The following is a 21,806-nucleotide window of genomic DNA, read 5'->3' on the forward strand; positions in this document are numbered from 1 at the left end:
TTTCCATGTAAAATCATCAAAGAGAAGTTACGTTTTTATCCTCTGCAAAATTACCAACCGGCAACCAACGCCGACCAAACCCAAACAATGACGGTTTTTGCTCAAATATATAATTTTAAATAAAAATTAGCATATGGTTGCATTATTTGACCTATTTTCTTTAAAATGTGTGATTTCCATGTAAAATCATCAGAGAAGTTACGTTTTTATCCTCTGCAAAATTACCAACCGCCGATCAACGTCGACCAAAGCCGACCAAAACCACACAATGACGGTTTTTGCCCAATTGCATAATTTATATATAAAAAATAGCATATGGTTGCATTATTTGACCTATTTTCTTTAAAATGTGTAACTTCCATGTAAAATCATCAAAGAGAATACGTTTTTGTCATTTGAGCAAAAGCCGTCACTGTTTGGGTTTGGTCGGCGTTGGTTGCCGGTTGGTAATTTTACAGAGGATAAAAACGTAACTTCTCTTTGATGATTTTACATGGAAATCACACATTTTAAAGAAAATAGGTCAAATAATGCAACCATATGCTATTTCTTATATATAAATTATGCATTTGTTCAAAAACCATCATTGGTCGACTTTGGTCGGCGTTTAGTGAGACCCCTACAATTGTTGCGTTGTCATTTTCCGGGATTGTTAGTGAGAGGTTACGGTCGTGATGCGCAACTCTTTGTAGCATGTACATCGTAAAATGAAATTTCCTAAATTTTCTTCTTTTTCGTTATACATTTTACATATTATAATTTCATTCACGAAGCGTTTTCTGTCTTCTAATTCTAGGTTATTAGTTCTTGTTCTACATTGTATTATTGACGAGTATGTATTATCGTATTTGTTCTTCACATAATATTGCAACAAATCACATTTATTATAACATTGAGGGGGTTAGGACCAGGTTTCCATTGCGAACAATTAATCAGAGAGAGAAAATAAAGAGATAAAACACGAACGTTCTCTTTCCACATTTTTCACTACTCCTCGTACCCTGTGGAAATATATACACTATTTTACTTACTATTTTACTACTAGAATATGATAACACAAACCACGTGAAATTATAGACACGATGATCGTAATACACCATAATAAGACACGAAAAAGAACATAATATTTTTCACCATCGTCGTCGTCGTGGCTATCCCTCTCTCTTCAGAGGATGATGGTCTTCGTTCTGGTCTGAGTGCGGTTATTTGTGCACCCGAAGGTGGCTGATGAGACCAATTCGGGCTTTGAAGGATCTTCCGCATGTTGAGCACGTTGTTCCTTGGGGGAGATCTGGTTTTGGTTGGAGTTGCCTCTCCTTCCTCCTTCCTCGCTTTTCTTCCAACTCTTCACATCGGTTTGTTTCGAATGTTGTTGTTCCTTCGCGAATGGTGGACCTCCAGAAGTTTCGGTCTCTTGCATTTTCTTCCCAGTTGTTGAAGTCGATGTTACACTTTTTCATGTTGGCCTTCAACAGACCCTTGTATCTCTTCTTCTGTCCTCCTTTCTTCCGATTTCCTTCTTTCAGTTGCGAATAGAAAATCTGTTTTGGTAAACGGTCGTCGGGCATTCGAACAACATGCCCACTCCATCTCAGTTGACTTTTCACCATACTCATCTCTCGTCTATAATCTCGCACTCGCATAGGCTATTTCACGCAATATTTCACGCAATCTTTCATTGTCCACATCACACTAGCCTGAGGTAGTTATGAACTGGTACTTAATTCTCTATACAAAAATAAACATGAATCGACAAATGAAATTACACCACACCATGGGCAGACTTTGCTTGGGAACCTGTTACCCCAAGGTCTAAGTAAACAGGTCTAACCGCTGGAGCAGTTCTGCGCAGCTTCTGACGTCGTTTGGATGCGTCCATTTTCTCTTTGTGATACACTGAAGAAAACTGAAACGCCAAGGAAGACAGGAACTATAATATTTTATATATTATATATATATATATTATATATCATATATATTATATATTCATATATATATAGACAGGAACTATAATATTTTATATATATTTATATATATATTTTATATAATATTTGTCAGAATATAACTAATTGAGTGGAGCGGTGAGAGCGAAGGCGACGTCATTTTCGAACGACGGACCAACTTCAACTGACAGCTATAGGACCCGCTAACCCCACTTTGAACAGCCAGGTGACGTTCACGGGCTCGCTGCGCCAACTCCCTCGAAATTCGGTCGGAAGTGGTTAGACCTTATATTCTTAGATCTTGTGTTACCCTTAGTCAGACAGGGCATTCCGTGTTGCCCAACGCACGATTCATACCCTCGTCACACAGAACGAATATATGCAACTATATGAATAGCAAATACAGTGTTTAGGAACAAAATCAAGTATAAATACACATGTGAGAGGGTGGTGGATGGAAGGGTGGTAGATAGAGCGTTAATGGACTATGTAGTGGTAGATAGGAGTATAATAGGAAGAGTTAAGGATGTACATATTCTAAGGGAAGAGAGTGGTGAAAAGTACATAAGTACACATGTGAGAGGAGGGTGGATGGATGGGTGGTAGATAGAGCGTTAATGGACTATGTAGTGGTAGATAGAAGTATAATAGGAAGAGTTAAGGATGTACATGTTATAAGGGGAGAGAGTGGTGAAAAGTAAGTTGAGAGTGAAGGACAGATGGAGAAAATGGAAAAGGACAAAAGGTAGGGGGGTGCTTAGAGTGAACTGTTTAAATGAGAAAGAAAAGAAGGAGTACAAGAAGAAGCTGAGAGAGGAGTGGGATGGAGTGAAGGATAGAGTAGAACTGGGAGTGGAGGAGGTATGGGGATGGTTCAAGGAGGGAGTCATAAGGTGTGCAAAGATGGTGTGTGGAACAAGGAGGACGGGAAGAAATAGAAGGAAAGGTAGTGAGTAGTGGGATGAGGAAGCAAAGAAGGTTGTAGAAGAGAAGAAGCGAGCTTTCACAGATTGGTTACAAAATAGGACGAGGGAATCATATGAGAGGTACAAAGAAAAGAGAAGAGAAGTAAAGCATAAGATAAAGGAGGCAAAGAGGAGAGTAGAGGTGAAATGGGGTAAAAGTATGACAGAAAATTTGAAACTAATAAAAGGTTGTTTTGGAAACTAATTAACAGAGGAAGAGGACGCGAATCAAGTAGAGAAGAAAAGGTAAAAGGTGCAGATGGAGAGATGATAATGGAAGAGAAGGCAGTAAGAGGAAGATGGCCAGAGTATTTTTGGGAATTGCTAAATGTGAAGGAATACAGGGAGGGAAAGGTAGTTGCAGTGGGAAGTGCTAAGAAAATGAGAGTGATGAGTGAGGAAAATGGAGGAGAAATAAGGAAGGATGAAGTGAAAGCAGCTGTTAAGATGATGAGAGCAAGTAAGGCACCTGGTCTGGATGGATGTCATGCAAAATGTCTGAAAAAAGGAAGTACAATTATGGTGGACTGGCTGGTGAGGTTATCTAATGTTTGTTTAAGAGAGGGTAGAGTGATGGAGGACTGGAGGAGTGCCTGTATAGTTCCACTTTACAAGGGAAAAGGGTACAAGTGTGATGTAGTAGTTTTAGAGGGATCAGCTTGTTAAGTGTAATTGGGAAGGCTTATGGGAGGGTCTTGATTGATAGGATTAGGAGAGGAACAGAGGAAGTAATTGGTGAGGAACAGTGTGGATTTAGGACGGGTAGAGGTTGGGTAGATCAGATTTTTGTGGTAAGACAGATGTGTGAGAAAGCTATAGGAAAGGGGAAGGATGTATTTTGGGTTTTTATGGATTTGAAAAGACTTATGACAGGGTAGACAGGAAGGTACTGTGGGAGGTATTGTAGATATACGGGATAGGAAGAAAGGTTTTAGGATCTGTCAAGAGTTTTTACGAGAGTAGTACAGCGTGTGTCAGGATTAGAAATGGAGAGAGTGAGTGGTTTGGGGTAAAGGTGGGACCGTCAGGGATGTGTTATGTCACCCTGGCTGTTCAATTTATACATGGATGGGGTGGTGCGAGAGGTAAATGCAAGGGTGGTGGGTCAGGGATTGGAGATGGTTAAAGAAAATGGAGAAAAGTGGGAGATACGCCAGTTGTTGTTTGCGGACGATACTACGCTTGTAGCAGGATCAGAGGAGGGATTGAGGAAGTTAGTGACAAAGTTTGAGAAGATGTGTGAAAGAAGGAAGTTGAAGATAAATGTGGGTAAAAATATGGTGATGAGATGTACAAGGGGTGAAAGTGGCAGCAGACTGGAAGTGAGTATTAAGGGGGAGAGACTGGAGGAAGTAGATAGTTTTAGATACTTGGGTGCGAATGTGACAGGAAAGGGAGGAGAGGAGGAGGTGGTAGAATGTAGATTGAGAGAAGCAAGTAAATGCCTTGGGGATTAAAAAGTGTAATTAGAAATAGAAATTTGGGAATGGATGCTAAGAGGAGATTGTATGAAGGAGTGATTGTGCCAACAACACTGTATGGGGCAGAAACATGGAACATAAAGAGAGGAAGAGAGAAGGAGTTTGAATGTGTTTGAGATGAGGTGTCTGAGAAGTATGATAGAGGTTACTAGGCTGGATAGAGTGAGAAATGAGGAGGTGAGGAGGAGAACGGGGATGGAAAGGGAATTGGGGGATAGGGTTGATGAAAGAATATTGGGATGGTTCGGACATATGGAAAGAATGAGTGAAGAAAGATTAGTAAAAGAGGTGTGGAAGGCAGATGTGGAAGGAATGAACATGAGTGGTCAACTTAGGATGAGATGGATGGATGGGTAAAAGGAGCTTTGGGGAAGAGAGGAATGTCTGTCGAGAAAGGACAGGAGAGGACAGAAGATAGGGGTGAATGGAGAATGGTTGTATATGGATGATGTTGTGATCCATGAGGTGGAATGGATGGGGGGGTGGGGGTGAGGTAGTATGTGTGAGAACAATTTGATGCGGCCCGAAGGGATTTCTCCCCGTCTTCTCATTTTCTGCATGAGGGGACAGAGGTGGGGGGGGGGGGTCGCCGATTTAATGAAGCGGCCTTGCTGTGGATGTGCTGTGTCTTGCGACATTGCTTCTGACCTAGGGCAGTGGACAAGATGTAGAGATGACCCGTCATCCAGGAGGTGCCAAGATAAGAGGTAGGGAAGAGGGTGGAGGGGAGTGGAGTGTGATAGGGATGGAATGGGTGGGAGCGGTTTTTATGCCTTTGTTTTTTGTTTCCCTTATAAGGGGGAAAAACTTTGGTATAAGGTGAACGTCAAAATTAGTCTAATCCAAACAACTACACGATCAATCTTAACCAAAAAAGAAAATGATAATAATCTTGAAAACAAAACTTTAACAAATACGACATCTGTATACTCATTATATTCTCCGTTCATTACATAATCGACTACCCATTCTAGTATCACTCGACAACAGCGCCTCTTATGTCCTACTTGTCCACACTGATAGCACTTTCCTCTGAAGCCCTCAGAGCTAGGCTTCCCTGCCTTGGTGGTCCTTTTCACCTGTGCCTGAAGAGCCTTGACTTCTCGACGAGGGGGCATAGGTACCTGTAACGTACTGACGGTGCGTAGGAGCACCTCGAAATCCATGGGTGGACCTGTTTCACGTAAATCTTGAGCTGCTGGTCCAGCATAGCATCCATGAAATAGTCTCGAACAAGCATAACTACCATGTCCTATGAACCTGTGGGGGTATGTTCGTCTCACCAAGTTTTCGACGTCCTGTGTCAGCTGTAGTAGGGGTTTCCCGCGCCCCCATACCCTACCCTTCAGTCCCGCGCGATACATCTCAGCCTGGTGGTGTTGTTCAAACCGACGTTTGAGAGCCATCACTACGCTCTCATACGACGTACTTTGGAACGAAGCTCGTGGGGCGACATTCTGGAGTTCATATGCTGAACAAGCTTGGCTGCAAGGGCGCAGAGTCCTTGCAGGCCTAAGTGCCGCCCCAAGGCAAAGTTCTTAGTGACACCCCCCCCCCCCTGTCCCCATCACCACTTCCCATTTCCACCATCCCTTGAAGCCTGTTTTAGCTATTGGCTTGTGAAATGATTAAACGAATTTTAAAAACTGTATTTAATGTCCGTTACAGAAAGGATAAGGGAAAAATATTTCATATTATGTTGATTCTAACGCAAAATTCGTATATTACGATAAGGTATTCAGGGCTCCTTTGATCTTTTTTTATTTAAATTGTTTTGTCTGCCTTGAGGCACTAAATGTGCCTCCCCAGGGCATATGCCCCCCCCCCCCAACATGCGAGGGCCCTATAAGGGCGACATTCACATCCTCGGCCCTGGCCCATTGCTCGCCGCACATCTGCGACCTCCCGCTAATTTCTTCTGTAGTATTTTTAGTTCGGAACAACGGCAGGACAAATGAAAATCAACACAAAATATCTAATCTCTTTCTTTTGGTAATTAGCCACAAGGTGCAACACTAGAAGTGTCACATGAGAAATATAGGTGAAGCTCGGACTAAGGCCCCAGCTTAGTGGAGCTTATGGTTGTAGCTGGACGTGGAGCCTAACGTCAGCGAGGCGGTAGCAGATGATGACGGCGAGGCTCGATGGGACAGCTAGAAGACTGGACGACGAGATGTAGTTTGTGCGCTGGTCGGTACTGTTCTGCCCATCTCGGCGAAACGCCGACCTTTTAAAGGAGGCTGGCGGGAACGTGAGGAGCTTTCCAAGTTCCTGATTGGCTGACCGCTGGCTGGCAGGGACACCCTTGCCAACTACGCTTGCCAACTACAGGAACTTGGAAAGGCTAGCTCCAAAGATTTCTTTGATCAGTGTGTGACGGGTCGTAGGATGCATCACGTCACTACACTTCTACTTCTCGACTGACGTACTCTTATAATTCGTGTCGCACACGCGTAACCTGCTCGTCCACTTAAGTCCCTGCATCGTGTTGTGCCAGTCTTAGCCATAAAGCAATAGCCTGCCTGAAATCGTCCGATTGTCTCCCCATGTTCTTCACGATTTTTTTTTTTTTTTTTTTTTTTTCAAAATGCTTTTTACTCTCGTAGGTTCATCGTCGCGCGATTTATTTTCCTCATACGCACTCTCGAGCCCGTCACCATGGTTACCACTCGACGCCTCGTCGGCCACCCTGTCTCTCCCTGTTAAGTAATTATCAGCGAATGCAAATCATGTCACTCTATTATAATCCAATCTAATATCCTTAATTCCATTTCTGACACCAATTGTAACAAATTTAGACGTTTGTTACATCGAGGGGGGTTCGAACGAGATTTCCGTCGCGGACAATTAAAGGTCAACTGAGGAGATTTTCAGAGGTAGTGAATATTTGCTAGATGTATGGCTTAGTCACATTTTGATAAAACAATGCAAAAATAAGTCCTAATTATTACGCAATGTGATAAAAATGCCTATTAAAATATCGGTAGCGGATAAACTTTCCTTCACCGATCTTCGGCTGTTCTCGTAAGGCTGTGACGTCAACCTCGCTGTTTACATTCCGATGCATCCGTATGCGTGCACTATAAAATGCTGTGGCGCACTGTCAACTTCATCAGTGATTTGTCATATTTTGTGTGTTAGCAAGGTTTTATCAAGTATTTAGTTCGAAAATGGTTTATTGTGTCACCGCATATTGTAACAGTGATTCGACGAAACATTCTGCTGCATATGGACTTCATTTTCATTCTTTTCCAGGTATGTAAATGCCACTTTGATTGTTCTCATTAAAATATAGGTTTCTCCAAAAATCTTATTTATATGTTTCTCAGGTGACATATTATTCATAACAATGACTCCCAGGTCCTTTTCATTTTCTACTTTTTTTATTCCTTCTTCTCCCAATTTATATGATCCTGTTATTCTGTTTTTACTTTTTCAAAATTCCATTATACTACACTTTTTTGTATTGAACTCCATCTCCCACTTCCTACTCCATTCCTGTACTATATTTAGATCTCTTTGTAGTGATTCACAATCTTCTTCCGTGTTCACTTTTTTCAATAGTTTTGCATCATCTGCAAAAAAGCTCATATAGCTTTCAATTCCTTCATCCATATCATTAATATATATAGCAAACATTATTGGGGCCAGAGCTGTTCCTTGTGGAACACCGCTTATTACTTCATCCCATTTTGAGTGTTGATCTCTTATCACTACTCTCATTTTTCTTTCTTGCAAAAAGTCTTCCATCCAATTTAGCAGTTTGCCCTATATTCCTCCTTCAGTTTCTAATTTCTTAAGCAACTTCTTATGTGGTACTTTGTCAAAAGCTTTTTTTAGGTCTAAGAATGCACAATCAGCCCATCCATCTCTTTCTTGTGTTATATCTATTAGTCTTGAATAGAAACATATTAAATTGGTGACGCATGATCGTCCTTGTCTGAATCCAAATTGCCTTGGATTGAGCACATTGTTTTTTTCTAAATATTTTACCCATCTATTTTTGACAATTCTTTCACAAATTTTTGCTATTGTACTTGTTAGAGAGACTGCCCTATAGTTGTTAGGGTCTTCTTTATTTCCTCCTTTATATATAGGTACTATATTTGCTTTTTTCCAATCTTCTGGAACTTTACCTTCTTTCAATGAACTGTTTATTATGCTATGTATTATGTCTGCTAGTTCATTCCTGCATTCTTTCAAAATCCAGTTTGCTATTTCATCTGGTCCATGTGATTTTCTGACATCAAGATTACTCAAGTGGTTCAATATTTCATTCTTTGTTACTTCTATTTCTTTCATAGGGGGGACTTTCTCTTTCCATTCGATCTCTTCAGGTTGTATGTTCTCCCTTGTAGACACCGATTTAAAAGGTTTGTTCATAATTTCCGCCATTTCAATTTCCTCTGTGTATTCAACTCCTCCTTGTCTTAATTTCTCCAAATCTTGTTTGTTTTTCAGTTTGTTGTTTACAAATCTGTAGAATAGTTTTGGTTGATCTTTACACTTTTCTATGACATCTTTTTCATATTTTCTCTTTTCCTCTCTGCACGCTTGTACATATTCATTTCTATAACAAGTATATATTTTCCATTTTTCCGGTCTTCTGTTTTTCTTCCATTTGGTCCAAGCTTTGTCTCTTTTGTCTTTTATCTCCCTACAACTTTTGTTGTACCAGCACTTTACATATTCTATTTCTTGTTTTTGTCTTGGGACATACTTTTCTACTCCTATTTTATAGATTTTTGTCAAAATATTCCATTTCTCTTCTACTGTTGTATCTTCTTTGTGTATTCTTTCCCAGTTTTCATTTTGGAAGAATTCTCTTATTTTATCAAAATTTGTTTTTTCATACATCAATCTTCCTATTCTACATTGTTCATTTCTTTTCATGTATTTTTTCTCATTTAGTTCTAGTTCTATCAATATGTGGTCACTTTTGCTTATTGGTGCCTGGTATTCTATATTTTCCACTATTTTAGGTTCTGATGTGATTATTAGGTCTAGTCTCGATGGTTCTTCTTCATTTCTATACCTAGTGTTCTCTTGGGTCCATTGTGTCATTGTGTGGTCAATAATCATCTCAAGTAGAACACTTCCCCATGAGTCTTCTCCACCCTTTACGGTCATCTCTTCCCAGCATATTTCTTTGCAATTATAGTCGCCCATCATAACTATTCTTCCTCCATCTTCCATTATCTCGTTCAGTGTTACTCTTGTATCTTCTAACATGCTTTTATGTTCATTCTCTTCCGACGAGGCTGTTTTTGGGGGCACGTAGTTTATTACAAACTTTCTGCTCTTCTTATCTCTATTTTCTACTTCTATCATTATCATCTCTACTCTATTGTTCCCATATGTGACTCTCTTCACGTTTATATCCTTCTTAGTCAGGAACATAACTCCACCCTCTTGTTTTATCTTTCTGTTTCTAATCCAATAATTGGGTGGTAGTGGACCTTTTAATTTTGTCTCAACAATTCCCATTATGTGGGGATCTTTTTCTTTCAGATATTTGTTCAATTCATTCAGTCCTGTTATTAATCCATCTATATTTGTGTAGGATACTCTTAACTTTCTGTTATTTCCATTGTATTCTCTGTTTCTTTTGTGTTTCTCTCTTTTATGTTCCATTTCTTCAATTTCATATTCACTACTCTCCAGTAGAATTCTTGTTTTTCTGTCTCCGTTCTGGCCTCGTTTTTTTTTTTTTTTCTTAGCTTCATGTCTATTCCTTATTTCCTCCTCTCTTTCATCTTTATTCATTTCACTTTTTATCCATACCTTTTTATATTGTTCACTTGTTGCTAGTTTCCCTGTTTTGGATAAGATATTCTCAGCCGTAGTTTGTGACCTGAATTTAATCTTAATTGGTCTGGTCTTGTCTGTACTATATTTCCCGAGCCTGAATTTCTCTTCGATTTGTTTCATTATTTCTGGTTCATCTTCCTGAACTAATTCTAGTAAATTTCTTACTTTTTAATTTTCCTCTTTGATTCTTGTGGTGGGTTATCTGGGTTATGTTTCTCTTCCATTCCTAATATAATTATACATTTCTTTCTATCTGCTAAGTCTCTTACTATATTCTCCTTGTCTCATCACTTTAATAACTGAGTCTTCAGTTTGTTCATTCATTTGCTGTCTGATTATGTCAGTGAATGCAACTTTGCTATTTTCTTGGATTTTTTTCCAACCCTCCTTGTTCTCCTTATTATTCTCCTTTAAGACTTTATTCTCTTCTTTTACTTCTTTTAACTGTTTTTTTAATTCTTCAATTTCCTTAGTTAAGTTTTTGTTCGCCTTCTCTAGTTCTTCCAATTTTTCAACTCTCTCCACAATGTTGTTAACGTGACCGAACTTAAATTCCCAGTGCTCGATCATCTTATCGAGTTTCTCTTCTTGTCTTGTTAATCGGGGGGGGGGGGGTTGTGTCCCCCCCACCCTCTTTAAATCTCTGGAAAATATTCTCATCATCTTCTACTGTATTGCTCTTATATATACTTCTAATCTTTACATGTTGTTAGACATTTCGTCATCGCTAAATCGGTCCGGACCTCGTTTGTTTAGATTTCGTCTGCCTGCCTGGGCCAAGTCCTCACCTTCCTCATTTCCTTCCATTTCCCTCAGTAATCCCTCCCCTTCTCCTTTTTCCTTACTTTCCCTACACCACGAGCAATTCCCCCCCACCCTGTAAATACAATAAGTACTTCCTTTGTGTGTGTGTGTGTATTTACCTAGTTGTATTTTACGGGAAGGGGAGCTATGCTCGTAGTGTCCCGTCTTCATATCTCATTTTATCTAAACTATTTTTAAATTCATGTATTGTTTTTGCACACACCACTTTCTCATCTAACTTGTTCCAACTGTCTATTACTCTGTGAGGAAAGCTGTTCTTTTTCAAATCTCTTCTATAGCTGTCTTTTTTTATTTTCTTTCCGTGTCCTCTTGTATTTCTGTCATCCCATTTTATCAGATTCTCTCTATCAGTAATTTCTATGCCTTTCATGATTCTGTAAATAGCTATCAAATCTCCTCTCTCTCTTCTTTGCTCTAGTGTCTGTAGTTCAAGTTTTTCTAGTCTCTCTTCATATGATAGTTTTGAGAGTGTTGGTGCCAATTTTGTAATTGCTCTTTGTATTCTTTCAAGTTTTTTTTATACATTTTTTTGTACTTGGTGACCATATCGTTGCTGCATATTCCAATCTTGGTCTTATCAGGGTGATTAGGATTTTCTTCACCATTTCTTCATCCAGGTATGTAAATGCAACTTTGATTGTTCTTATTAAATTATAAGTTTCTCCAAATATCTTATTTATATGTTTCTCAGGTGACATATTATTCATAACAATGACTCCCAGGTCCTTCTCATTTTCTACTTTTTTTTTTATTCCTTCTTCTCCCAATTTATATGCTCCTGTTATTCTGTTTTTGCTTTTTCCAAATTCCATTATACTACACTTTTTTGTATTGAACTCCATCTCCCACTTCCTACTCCATTCCTGTACTTTATTTAGATCTCTCTGTAGTGATTCACAATCTTCTTCAGTTTTCACTCTTTTCAGTAGTTTTGCATCATCTGCAAAGAAGCTCATATAGCTTTCAATTCCTTCATCCATATCATTAATATATATAGCAAACATTATTGGGGCCAGAACTGTTCCCTGCGGAACACCGCTTATTACTTCATCCCATTTTGAGTGCTGGTTTCTTATCACTACTCTCATTTTTCTTTCTTGCAAAAAGTCTTCCATCCAATTTAGTAGTTTGCCCTATATTCCTCCTTCAGTTTCTAATTTCTTAAGCAACTTCTTATGTGGTACTTTGTCAAAAGATTTCTTTAGGTCTAGAAATGCACAGTCCGCCCATCCATCTCTTTCTTGTATTATATCTATTAGCCTTGAATAGAAACATATTAAATTGGTGACGCATGATCCTCCTTGTCTGAATCCAAATTGCCTTGGATTTAATACTTTGTTTTTTTCTAAATATTTTACCCATCTACTTTTGATAATTCTTTCACAAATTTTTGCTATTGTACTTGTTAGAGAGACTGGTCTATAGTTGGTAGGTTCTTCTGTATTTCCTCCTTTATATATAGGTAGTATATTTGCTTTTTTCCAATCATCTGGAACTTTTCCTTCTTTCAAGGAACTGTTTAGTATGCTATGTATTTTGTCTGCCAGTTCATTCCTGCATTCTTTCAGTATCCAGTTTGCTATTTCATATGGTCCATGCGATTTTCTGACATCAAGATTACACAAGTGGTTCAATATTTCATTCTTTGTTACTTCTATTTCTTCCATAGGGGGGACTTTCTCTTTCCATTCGTTCTCTTCAGGTTGTATGTTCTCCCTTGTAAACACTGATTTAAAATGTTTGTTCATAATTTCCGCCATTTCAATTTCCTCAGTGTATTCAACTCCCTCTTGTCTTAATTTCTCCAAGTCTTGTTTGTTTTTCAGTTTATTGTTTACAAATCTGTAGAATAGTTTTGGTTGATCTTTACACTTTTCTATGACATCTTTTTCATTTTTTCTCTTTTCCTCTCTGCACGTTTGTACATATTCATTTCTATAACAGGTATATATTTTCCATTTTCAGGTCTTCTGTCTTTTTTCCATCTGGTCCAGGCTTTGTCTCTTTTGTCTTTTAACTCCCTACAACTTTTGTTGTACCAGCATTTTACATATTCTTTTCCTTGTTTTTGTCTTGGGACATACTTATCCATTCCTTTTTTGTAAATTTTTGTCAACATATTCCATTTCTCTTCTACTGTTGTTTCTTCTTTGTATATTTCTTCCCAGTTTTCCTTTTGAAAGAATTCTCTTATTTTATCAAAGTTTGTTTTTTCATACATCATTCTTCCTTTTCTATATTGTTTATTTCTTTTCATATATTTTTCTTCATTAAGTTCCAGTTCAATCAATATGTGGTCACTTTTACTTATTGGTGTTTTATATTCAATTTTCTCCACTATTCTAGGTTCAGATGTAATTATTAGGTCTAGTCTCGATGGCTCTTCTTCATTTCTATACCTAGTGTTCTCCTGTATCCATTGTGTCATTGTATGGTCAGTAACCATCTCAAGTAGAGCGTTTCCCCATGAGCCGTCTCCACCCTTTACTGTCATTTCTTCCCAGCAGATTTCTTTGCAATTAAAGTCGCCCATCATAACTATTCTTCCTCCCTCTTCCATTATCTTGTTTAATGCTATCTTTGTGTCCTCTAACATACTTTTATGTTCACTCTCTTCCCATGAGGCTGTTTTCGGGGGCACATAATTTATCACAAATTTTCTGCTCTTCTTATCTCTGTCTTCCACTTCTATCATAATCATCTCTACTGTATTCTTTCCATATATGACACCCCTCACGTTTATATCCTTCTTAGTCAGGAACATAACTCCACCCCCTTGCTTTTTCTCTCTGTTTTTAATCCAATAATTATATGCATCATGTCCTACACTGTTGGGTGGTAGTGGGCCTTTTAATTTTGTTTCTACAATTCCCATTATGTCCGGTTCTTTTTCTTTCAAATAATCATTCAGCTCATTCAATCCTGTTATTAATCCATCTATATTTGTGTAAGACACTCTTAGTTTTCTGTCACTTCCATTGTGTTCTCTGTTTCCCTTTTGTTTTTCTCTTGTATGTCGAACCGCCTTAGTTTCATATTCACTATTCTCCAATAGAATCTCCCTTTTTCTGACTTCGTTCTTCTCTCGTTTTTTTTTCTTAGCTTCAAGTCTTTTCTGTTTTTCTTCCTCTCTTTCCTCTTTATTCATTTCCCTCTTTATCCATACCTTTTTATATTGTTCACTTGTTGCTAGTTTCCCTGTTTTGGATAAGATATTCTCTGCCGTCGTTTGTGACCTGAATTTAATCTTAATTGGTCTGGTCTTATCTGTACTATACTTTCCGAGCCTGAATTTTTCCTCAATTTCCTTCATAATTTCTGGTTCATCTTCCTGAACTAATTTTAGTAAACTGCTTACTTTTTCATTTTCCTCATTGGTTCTTGAGGTTCTATCTGGGTTATGTTTCTCTTCCATTCCTAATATAATTATGCATTTCTTTTTATCAGCTAAGTCTCTTACTATATTCTCCTTCTGTCTCATCACTTTAATAACTGAGTCTTCAGTTTGTTCTCTCATTTGCTGTTTATGTCAGTAAATGCAACTTTACTGTTTTCTTGAATTGTCTTCCATCCCTCTCTGTTTTCTTTATTATTCATCTTTAACTCTTCATTCTCCTTTTTTACTTCTTTTAACTGTCTTTTTAGATCTTCTATTTCCTTAGTTAAGTTTTTGTTCTCCTTCTTTAGTTCTTCCAATTTTTCAACCCTCTGTACAATGTTGTTAACATGACCGAACCTACGCTCCCAGTCCTCGATCATCTTATCGAACTTCTCTTCTAGTCTTGTCAGTCGGGGGGGGGGGTTGTGTCCCCCCCCCACCCTCTTTAAATCCCTGGAAAATATTCTCATCACTTTCTACTGTATTGCTCTTATCTATACTTCTAATCTTTACATTTTTATTAGACATTTCGTCGTCACTCAGCTGGTCGGGGGGCCATTTTTTGGTGTTTACATTTCGTTTGTCTGCCTGGGCCAAGTCTTCTCCTTCCTCATTTCCTTCCATTTCCCTCAGCAATCCCTCCCCTTCTCTTCTTTCCCTACTTTCCCACTACCCCACGAGCAATTTTCCCCCACCCTGTAAATACAATAGGCACTTCCTTTGCTTTGGGATCCACGAAACTTCACTTTTCTTCAGAACGTCCTCTCAGCCGTCCGTTCGTTGAAGTGTGTGTTTACCTAGTATGTTAACCTTGTATCTTACGAGAAGGGGAGCTACGTTTGTGGTGTCCCGTCTCTGTATCTTGCAGTATCTAAATTCTTAAATTAAATTCGTGTATGGTTTTTGCACACACTATCGTTTCATCCAGTTTGTTCCATATATCCACCATTTTGTGGGGAAAGCTGTTCTTTTTCAGATCTCTTCTACAACTGTCCTTTTTGAGTCTTCCATGTCTTCTTGTATTTCTCGTGTCCCAGTCTAGTAACTCTTCTCTATAGATGGTCAACGAGTCTCCTCTTTCTCTTCTTTGTTGCAAGGTCGGTAACTCTAGTTTTGACAATCTCTCTTCATATGACAGTTCTGAAAGTGGGGGGGGGGGCATCTTCATAGTTGCTCTTTGGATTCTTTCAGTTTTCCTTATATTCTTCTTGATAATGGGTGACCATAGTGTCGCTGCGTACTCCAGTTTTGGTCTTATCGGTGTGATTAGTATTTTCTTCACCATTTCTTCGTCCAAGTAAATGACACTTTTATCGATCTCAGCAAGTTGTAGGTTTCTCCTACAATTTTGTTTATCTGTTTATCAGGGGACATGTCGTTTGTGATGATTACTCTCAGGTCTTTTTCAAATTCCACTTTTTTTTTTTTTTTTACTTCCTTTTCACCGATTTTATATTGTTTATATATTTTTTTTCAAATTCCATTATACTACATTTCTTAATTCTTAATGTTGAAGTTCATTTCTCACTTCTGACTCCATTCCCATCGTTTGCTCAGATCTCTCTGCAGCGACTCAGTCTATTTCAGTGCTCACTTTTCTCAACAACTTTACGTCATTTGTAAAAAAGCTCATGTAACAGTCCACACCCTCGCCCATGCCATTCACATATATAGCAAACATTATTGGAGCCAGTGCCGATCCCTGTGGAACTCCACTAATCACCTCTTCCCGAGTAGAACTCTTATCTGTGTGTGTGTGTGTATGTGTGTGTGAGAGAGAGAGAGAGAGATTCACCATTGTCTTGGATCACGTGTTGGACTCATGATCGACAGTTATTTACCTCCCGGAAGAGAGCTCAGAGCTCATATGACCGATGTATGGATAATACTGTGACCTTACACGCACACACACACCCAACTCCCAGCCCACGAGTTGGAGTAACGACTCGAAGCACAGTGATATTGAAATTACTTCAGCCCTGGGCAAGATTTGAACCCGGACCGCCGTAGTGACAGCCGGGGACTCTACTAACCACCCCAACGAGTTGTGGGGGGGGGGATTGGTTTGATGACGAAACATCACGTTGTACTGGTGATGTAGATGATGCATCGCGCGCATGACCCCTACTCAAAAAGAGCGAAGCCCGATAATATAATTAAATCTTGTTGGTGTAAGACTTTTCTTACCTGGAAACTAATGTATAGCATGACCCCGCTGACCCTCAAATAAACAGTTAGGGCCAGGTGTCCCGAGGGGGCGTGTCGTAGGACTTTAAGGTCCTTATCCCATTGGTCAACATATTATATACAGAAAATTAAATTGGCCAATCATGGATAAAGGACAACTAGGTCCACCCTAGAGGAGCTTTACCCCTTTCAGAGGTTTCGTTTTATACAAACAAGCATAGAGAATCTGTCAAAGTCTAAGTTTAGAATTTGTCCCAGTCTGAGTTTAAAGGCATTCCGTGTCCAGTAGGCAAGTTCTGCTTATCAGTCTAGGTTAAGACTGCGTACCGGGGATAGTCGTACATAAGGTCTGCATCCAGCCTCTCACACTCCGCACACTAACACTACTCAAATTCATAACGTACCAAAGTAAGAAACATAAATAAAAAAAACATATAAAAGGAGATATAGTCGTATTCAACACCACCATTCTTGATATAAACTGAAAGGACTATTTCATACACTTTAAACACGTTCGTGAATCCCCTGTGGCCAGCTACCAAATCGCCAACTTAAGGGACCGTCAGGTTGCTTTATAAGGGAGCATGTCCTAAAACTTTTTGAATCTCTTTGATGAACTTAGGTATAATTACCATTTACATTTGTCTATAATTGCCCAGGGTATTGTATTCCTCACATGTATATATAAAGTGTAGTGAAGATATAATGAAGTTATAATGAAGTTTAATGAAGCTGTAATTAATCATATGGAAATCCTTCCACATAATTAAGCTTGGTATATATTGCAAGCTTATATTCTGGGGAATATAAGTTATAATGTACATTTGACCAAACTTATACCTCTGATTTTTTGTGAATTTTCTTTTCTGAACATTTCAAAGATGCTGCAAAATTCAGGTTTCATAAAAAAAAAACTTATTTTTTAGTATAGGAAATAAAGAGCATAATTTTATCTTTCAAATGAAACAAAAATGACAAAAATTCATCAAGAACAACCGAAGATATAACAACAACAAAAACAAAAACATTAAATGTACATGAGAAGGCATTTAAATTTTGCGCGACATTTTTAAAAGGCCCCAGCCCCATAGTCCCCGCTTTTGGTCACTTTACCACTTTTACTTTTCACTTTTTTCTCCTCCTCTCGTTTCTTGTCTCTTCTTTCGAGGGCAGACTTATGAATATGGGTGTAGGGTTCTCCAAGAAGAGGAACAACAAATCCTTCTTTATAACCAACATTGTAGTCCAGGATCGCTTGGGCGACACTGTACTCAAGAATGTTCTTGTTGGCATTCTTATATTTTGAACCACACTCTGCACACTCTAAGTCAATCTTATAATCCATGTATTTATTTATAAAACTGACATTTAGTTTCCCATAGCACTTGCCGCACGCAACATGTGTGAATAATTCTTTGATATAACTTTTTTTCAAAATTAAGTTCTCGTCATCAACTGTGGTCTTCTCTGATGGTTGCAATGCATAGCATACCTCCAGTTTCCTCTTAGCAGATGAGGTGTGAGGTGCGGGTTCAACTTGTGGTGTGGGTGGAGTAAGGTGGGTGGGGCCGCTCGCTTGTGAAGTGCTGCAAGAGGCAAAGACAAGACGGGAAAGCTCACGGAGAGCCGCATCGTCCACATACATTTTACTGTGCGGCTCTCTCACTAGATGGCGTTTACGTCAATCACCAGTTTTAACTGCATCGTCTGTTTGTTTACAATTAAGCGGGACATTCAATCATGGAGTGTGGGCGGAACTATCACCCGTGTGTGGTGTGCAAAAAAAAAAAAAAAAATGCCTTTCCCCATCTAATATTTCAAGTTTTTCCTAAAGACAGAGAAAGGTAAGAGATTCAACATACACAGTACATGGAAACTTTAACAGAAAATGGAGGAATGAAATAGAACATAGTTAAAATCTTCTTTATCTTTATATCAGACTCAGTGCAGTGTCACTTAGCTTGGAAATGAAAATTATAGATGAATACCTTACAAATATCTAGAAATATGAATTGATCATGTCAAATTCATACCATATCTTTATGGCAGTCCCAGGCAGGCACAGCAACTTTGATATAGTTATGTCGTGTTCTTAGCTTAAGTGGTAAAGTTATAAACTTTTACCTTTAACCTTAATTTTGAATAAATGGCCAAATACACAGCAAAAAAAAAAAAAAATGAATCGCATGTATGTTACTTTTTTTTTTTTGGCAGTTTGTGACTGCTTCTTTGGTAGTTTTAAAATTTAACGGTTTTTGTTGAATGATTTCTCTGTATTATGCTTGTTCTTTTATGGTCTCACTAAACGTCAACCAACGCCGACCTAACCCAAATAATGACGGCTTTTGCTCAAATGTATAATTTTATATAGAAATTAGCATGTGGTTGCATTATTTGACCAATTTTCTTTTTAAATGTGTGATTTTCATGTAATTTGATCAAAGAGAAGTTACGTTTTTATCGTCTGCAAAATTACCTAAGTCGACCAACGCCGACCAAACCCAAACAATGACGGCTTTTGCTCAAATGCATAATTTTATATAAAAATTAGCATATGGTTACATTATTTGACCTATTTTCTTTAAAATTTGTAATTTTCATGCAATTTGATCAAAGAAAATTTAGGCTTTTATCCTCTGCTAAATTACCAACCACAGGCACGAATGCCGTCCGACTCACTAATAGCCGACCAACGCCGAACAAGGACGGTTTATATTCAAATGCATGATTATGTATAAAAAACTAGCATATGGTTGCATTATTTGACTTATTTTCTTTAAAATGTGTGATTTCCATGTAATTTGATCAAAGAGAAATTACGTTTTTATCCTCTGCAAAATTACTAACCGCAGCTACGAATGCCGTCCGACTCACTCATAGCCGACCAAATCTCAAACAAGGACGGTTTTTGCTCAAATGCATAATTTCATATAAAACACTAGCATATGGTTGCATTATTTTACCTATTTTCTCTAAAATGTGTGATTTCCATGTAATTTGATCAAAGAAGTTACGTTTTTATCCTATGCAAAATTATTTTATGTATGATTGCAAATCTTGTTTGTTTGATTTTGTGACTTATTTCTTGCATGTTCATCCTTTTATTTTTGTCTATGTTTTTTACAATACAGTACCTGTCTTGCTACATATGTATATATTTTTGTTTGCTTGCTTTTGGGATTTTCCTTTGTTCTGTTAACATTTTTTGCTTTATTTTTGCTTAATATGCATGTTATGTCTGCTTCTTTGTTTATTTTTGTTTCATATTATTGTTTCTGATTACTGATTTTCCAATGTTTTGTTTGGTATTTAATATCTGATTGCATGTTTTGGTTCATTTTTGAAGTTGAATAATGTTATTTCTTTTAGTTTGTTTGGTATATGTTCTTACAAGACAGTATTGCTTTGTTGCAAATAAAAGAATCTCATGTATACCAAACTTTTACTATCCTTGTTTGTATAATTTGTGTACAGACACTTGAATAAGTATATTAAATTCAAACATAAGGACAAGCACAAACAAGAAAAACATGATATTACAGAAATAATAAAATTAATATAACTAAAATAACATCTAAATTTTAACTGTTTACTCAATCTCAAATATTTAGTAATGAATGATGCATTGTGCAGAAGTATTTTACCAACTTTTGATTTTATAAATATGATCATGTGTGTAAAGCATATATTAAATAGTCTTGTTTGTATGCAAATTTCATAAAATTACTACTTATTATTTTATAAAGAGAAAGTAAAACTTTTTCGGGATGTTGATTATTTTAGCGAAAGGATCAGTTTTAAAATTTCCATAAACACTATATATAATACAAGTTAAGTATGATTTGAAAGCCGCGCTACGCCACTTCCGATTTATAGTTTGCGGCTCTGTCGATAGATGGCGCGCATTCACGCTGGATGGATGACGTTTTCTTATTAGTAAAAAAATAGAATCTTTCCCATCTTTCCTATATAGTCTTTGGCAAGAGGGTTGGATGCTGTCCTCTTCGTTTTTTTTTTTTTTTTTTTTTTTTCCTTCTCGTTTCTTCATCTGGCACGCAAGGGCCTTCGCTACATTCTTCCTCCTTGCTCGCTGGCTTTTCGTCAATCTTGCCATGATTACCGCAAGAAATTACAGTGAGGAATCAAAAATATGACGCACGGTGAGAGCTTCAAAAGAACTCGACTTCACTTTGACGTTTGGATGGGTACTGATGCCCTGATGTCTGCTATTTCTGATCTATGCTTGTGGGAGGAGTTGCTAAATACCTCCATAAACACAATTCCGTAGCAAAAAACAAAATAGCTATAGAAAAAATTAACGCTATTCCAATAAACAGAATATTTGTTACGCAATGGGGTTGCCAGAGGTTGCCAATAATTTATCTATTTTATTCTGTATAAAAAGATAGAAACGAAATACAGCTCTATAATTTTGTAGGGAATGTTGCCAACATCATAGAGATTCTTTTTAAATGTTTTCCTAAAATTCGTTCATGTACCAGATTTTTTCGAATAATTGCCCCTGACGGTCCCATAAGGCAAGAGAGGAGATAGCGACATACGCGCGCGTGCGTTTCTTACTTATCGTAAAACCCTTAGTGCTGTGAATGTGCATTTTTTTCATCGCCTCTGACCGCTTGCTCGCCCGAACATTAACCAGGGGATTTTATTCACCAGAGAGGAACCCCACTACCTAAGGAGGGTCAGGAACTTGAATATAATCACATAGCGGCAGTCAGAAGAGAAGGAAAAGAAGCACTTGGGACCGAGGAGACCAGTGCAACGTCCTGGACAAAATGGAATTATGGTTTTATTCCAGGCTTCGGTGTTGGCATAAATGCAAGCTTTTTGGTGATTTTTTTTTTTTTTCTTTTTTTTGCCAGAAACCGAAAGATTACAAAGGCGGAGCATGCCGACAGGAGACCTTTTGGTCCATATCTAGGTCGGATACGAAAAAAAAATCATGATAATAGATTAATAAATAAAAACTATAAAAACGTAAATAACAAATAAAATACATAAATAAATGCATAGGTATAGTTAAATGATAAACAAACAGGTAAATAGTAAATAATAATAAAGTGACATATAACTAATAATAAATGAAAATCAAATAGACAAATAATAACAAAACAACAACAAATAATATAAAATAAATCATAACCATTACAATATCTTGCTTAGGTGTTTATCTAAATGATTCTTAAAGCTTCGA

At 37.8% G+C, this 21,806-nt stretch overlaps 2 protein-coding genes across 6 annotated transcripts in view; one reads left to right on the forward strand and one right to left on the reverse strand.

The window, feature by feature from the left end:
• Positions 1-21,806, forward strand: part of LOC143021931 (uncharacterized) — a 95,607-nt gene that overhangs the window by 562 nt on the left and 73,239 nt on the right. The gene's annotated exons all lie outside the window — the stretch shown is intronic.
• Positions 363-21,806, reverse strand: part of LOC143021930 (uncharacterized) — a 46,794-nt gene continuing 25,350 nt past the window's right edge. Inside the window, exons 2-3 of one of the 2 annotated variants that reach the window (XR_012966020.1) lie at positions 1,135-1,906; positions 363-1,001 (exon numbers count right to left, since the gene is read on the reverse strand). Coding sequence is in view for 1 of the 2 variants with exons in the window: in XM_076179814.1 (XP_076035929.1) it covers positions 1,203-1,643 (441 nt within the window). In the remaining variant the exon portion in view is untranslated. Of the gene's footprint in view, positions 1,907-21,806 lie in introns of both variants that reach the window. The other variant, XM_076179814.1, reaches the window with a different exon arrangement.

The sequence above is a fragment of the Oratosquilla oratoria genome, chromosome 43 (assembly GCF_046742065.1).
Source record: "Oratosquilla oratoria isolate Oo_2021 chromosome 43, ASM4674206v1, whole genome shotgun sequence".
Classification (NCBI taxonomy): domain Eukaryota; kingdom Metazoa; phylum Arthropoda; class Malacostraca; order Stomatopoda; family Squillidae; genus Oratosquilla; species Oratosquilla oratoria.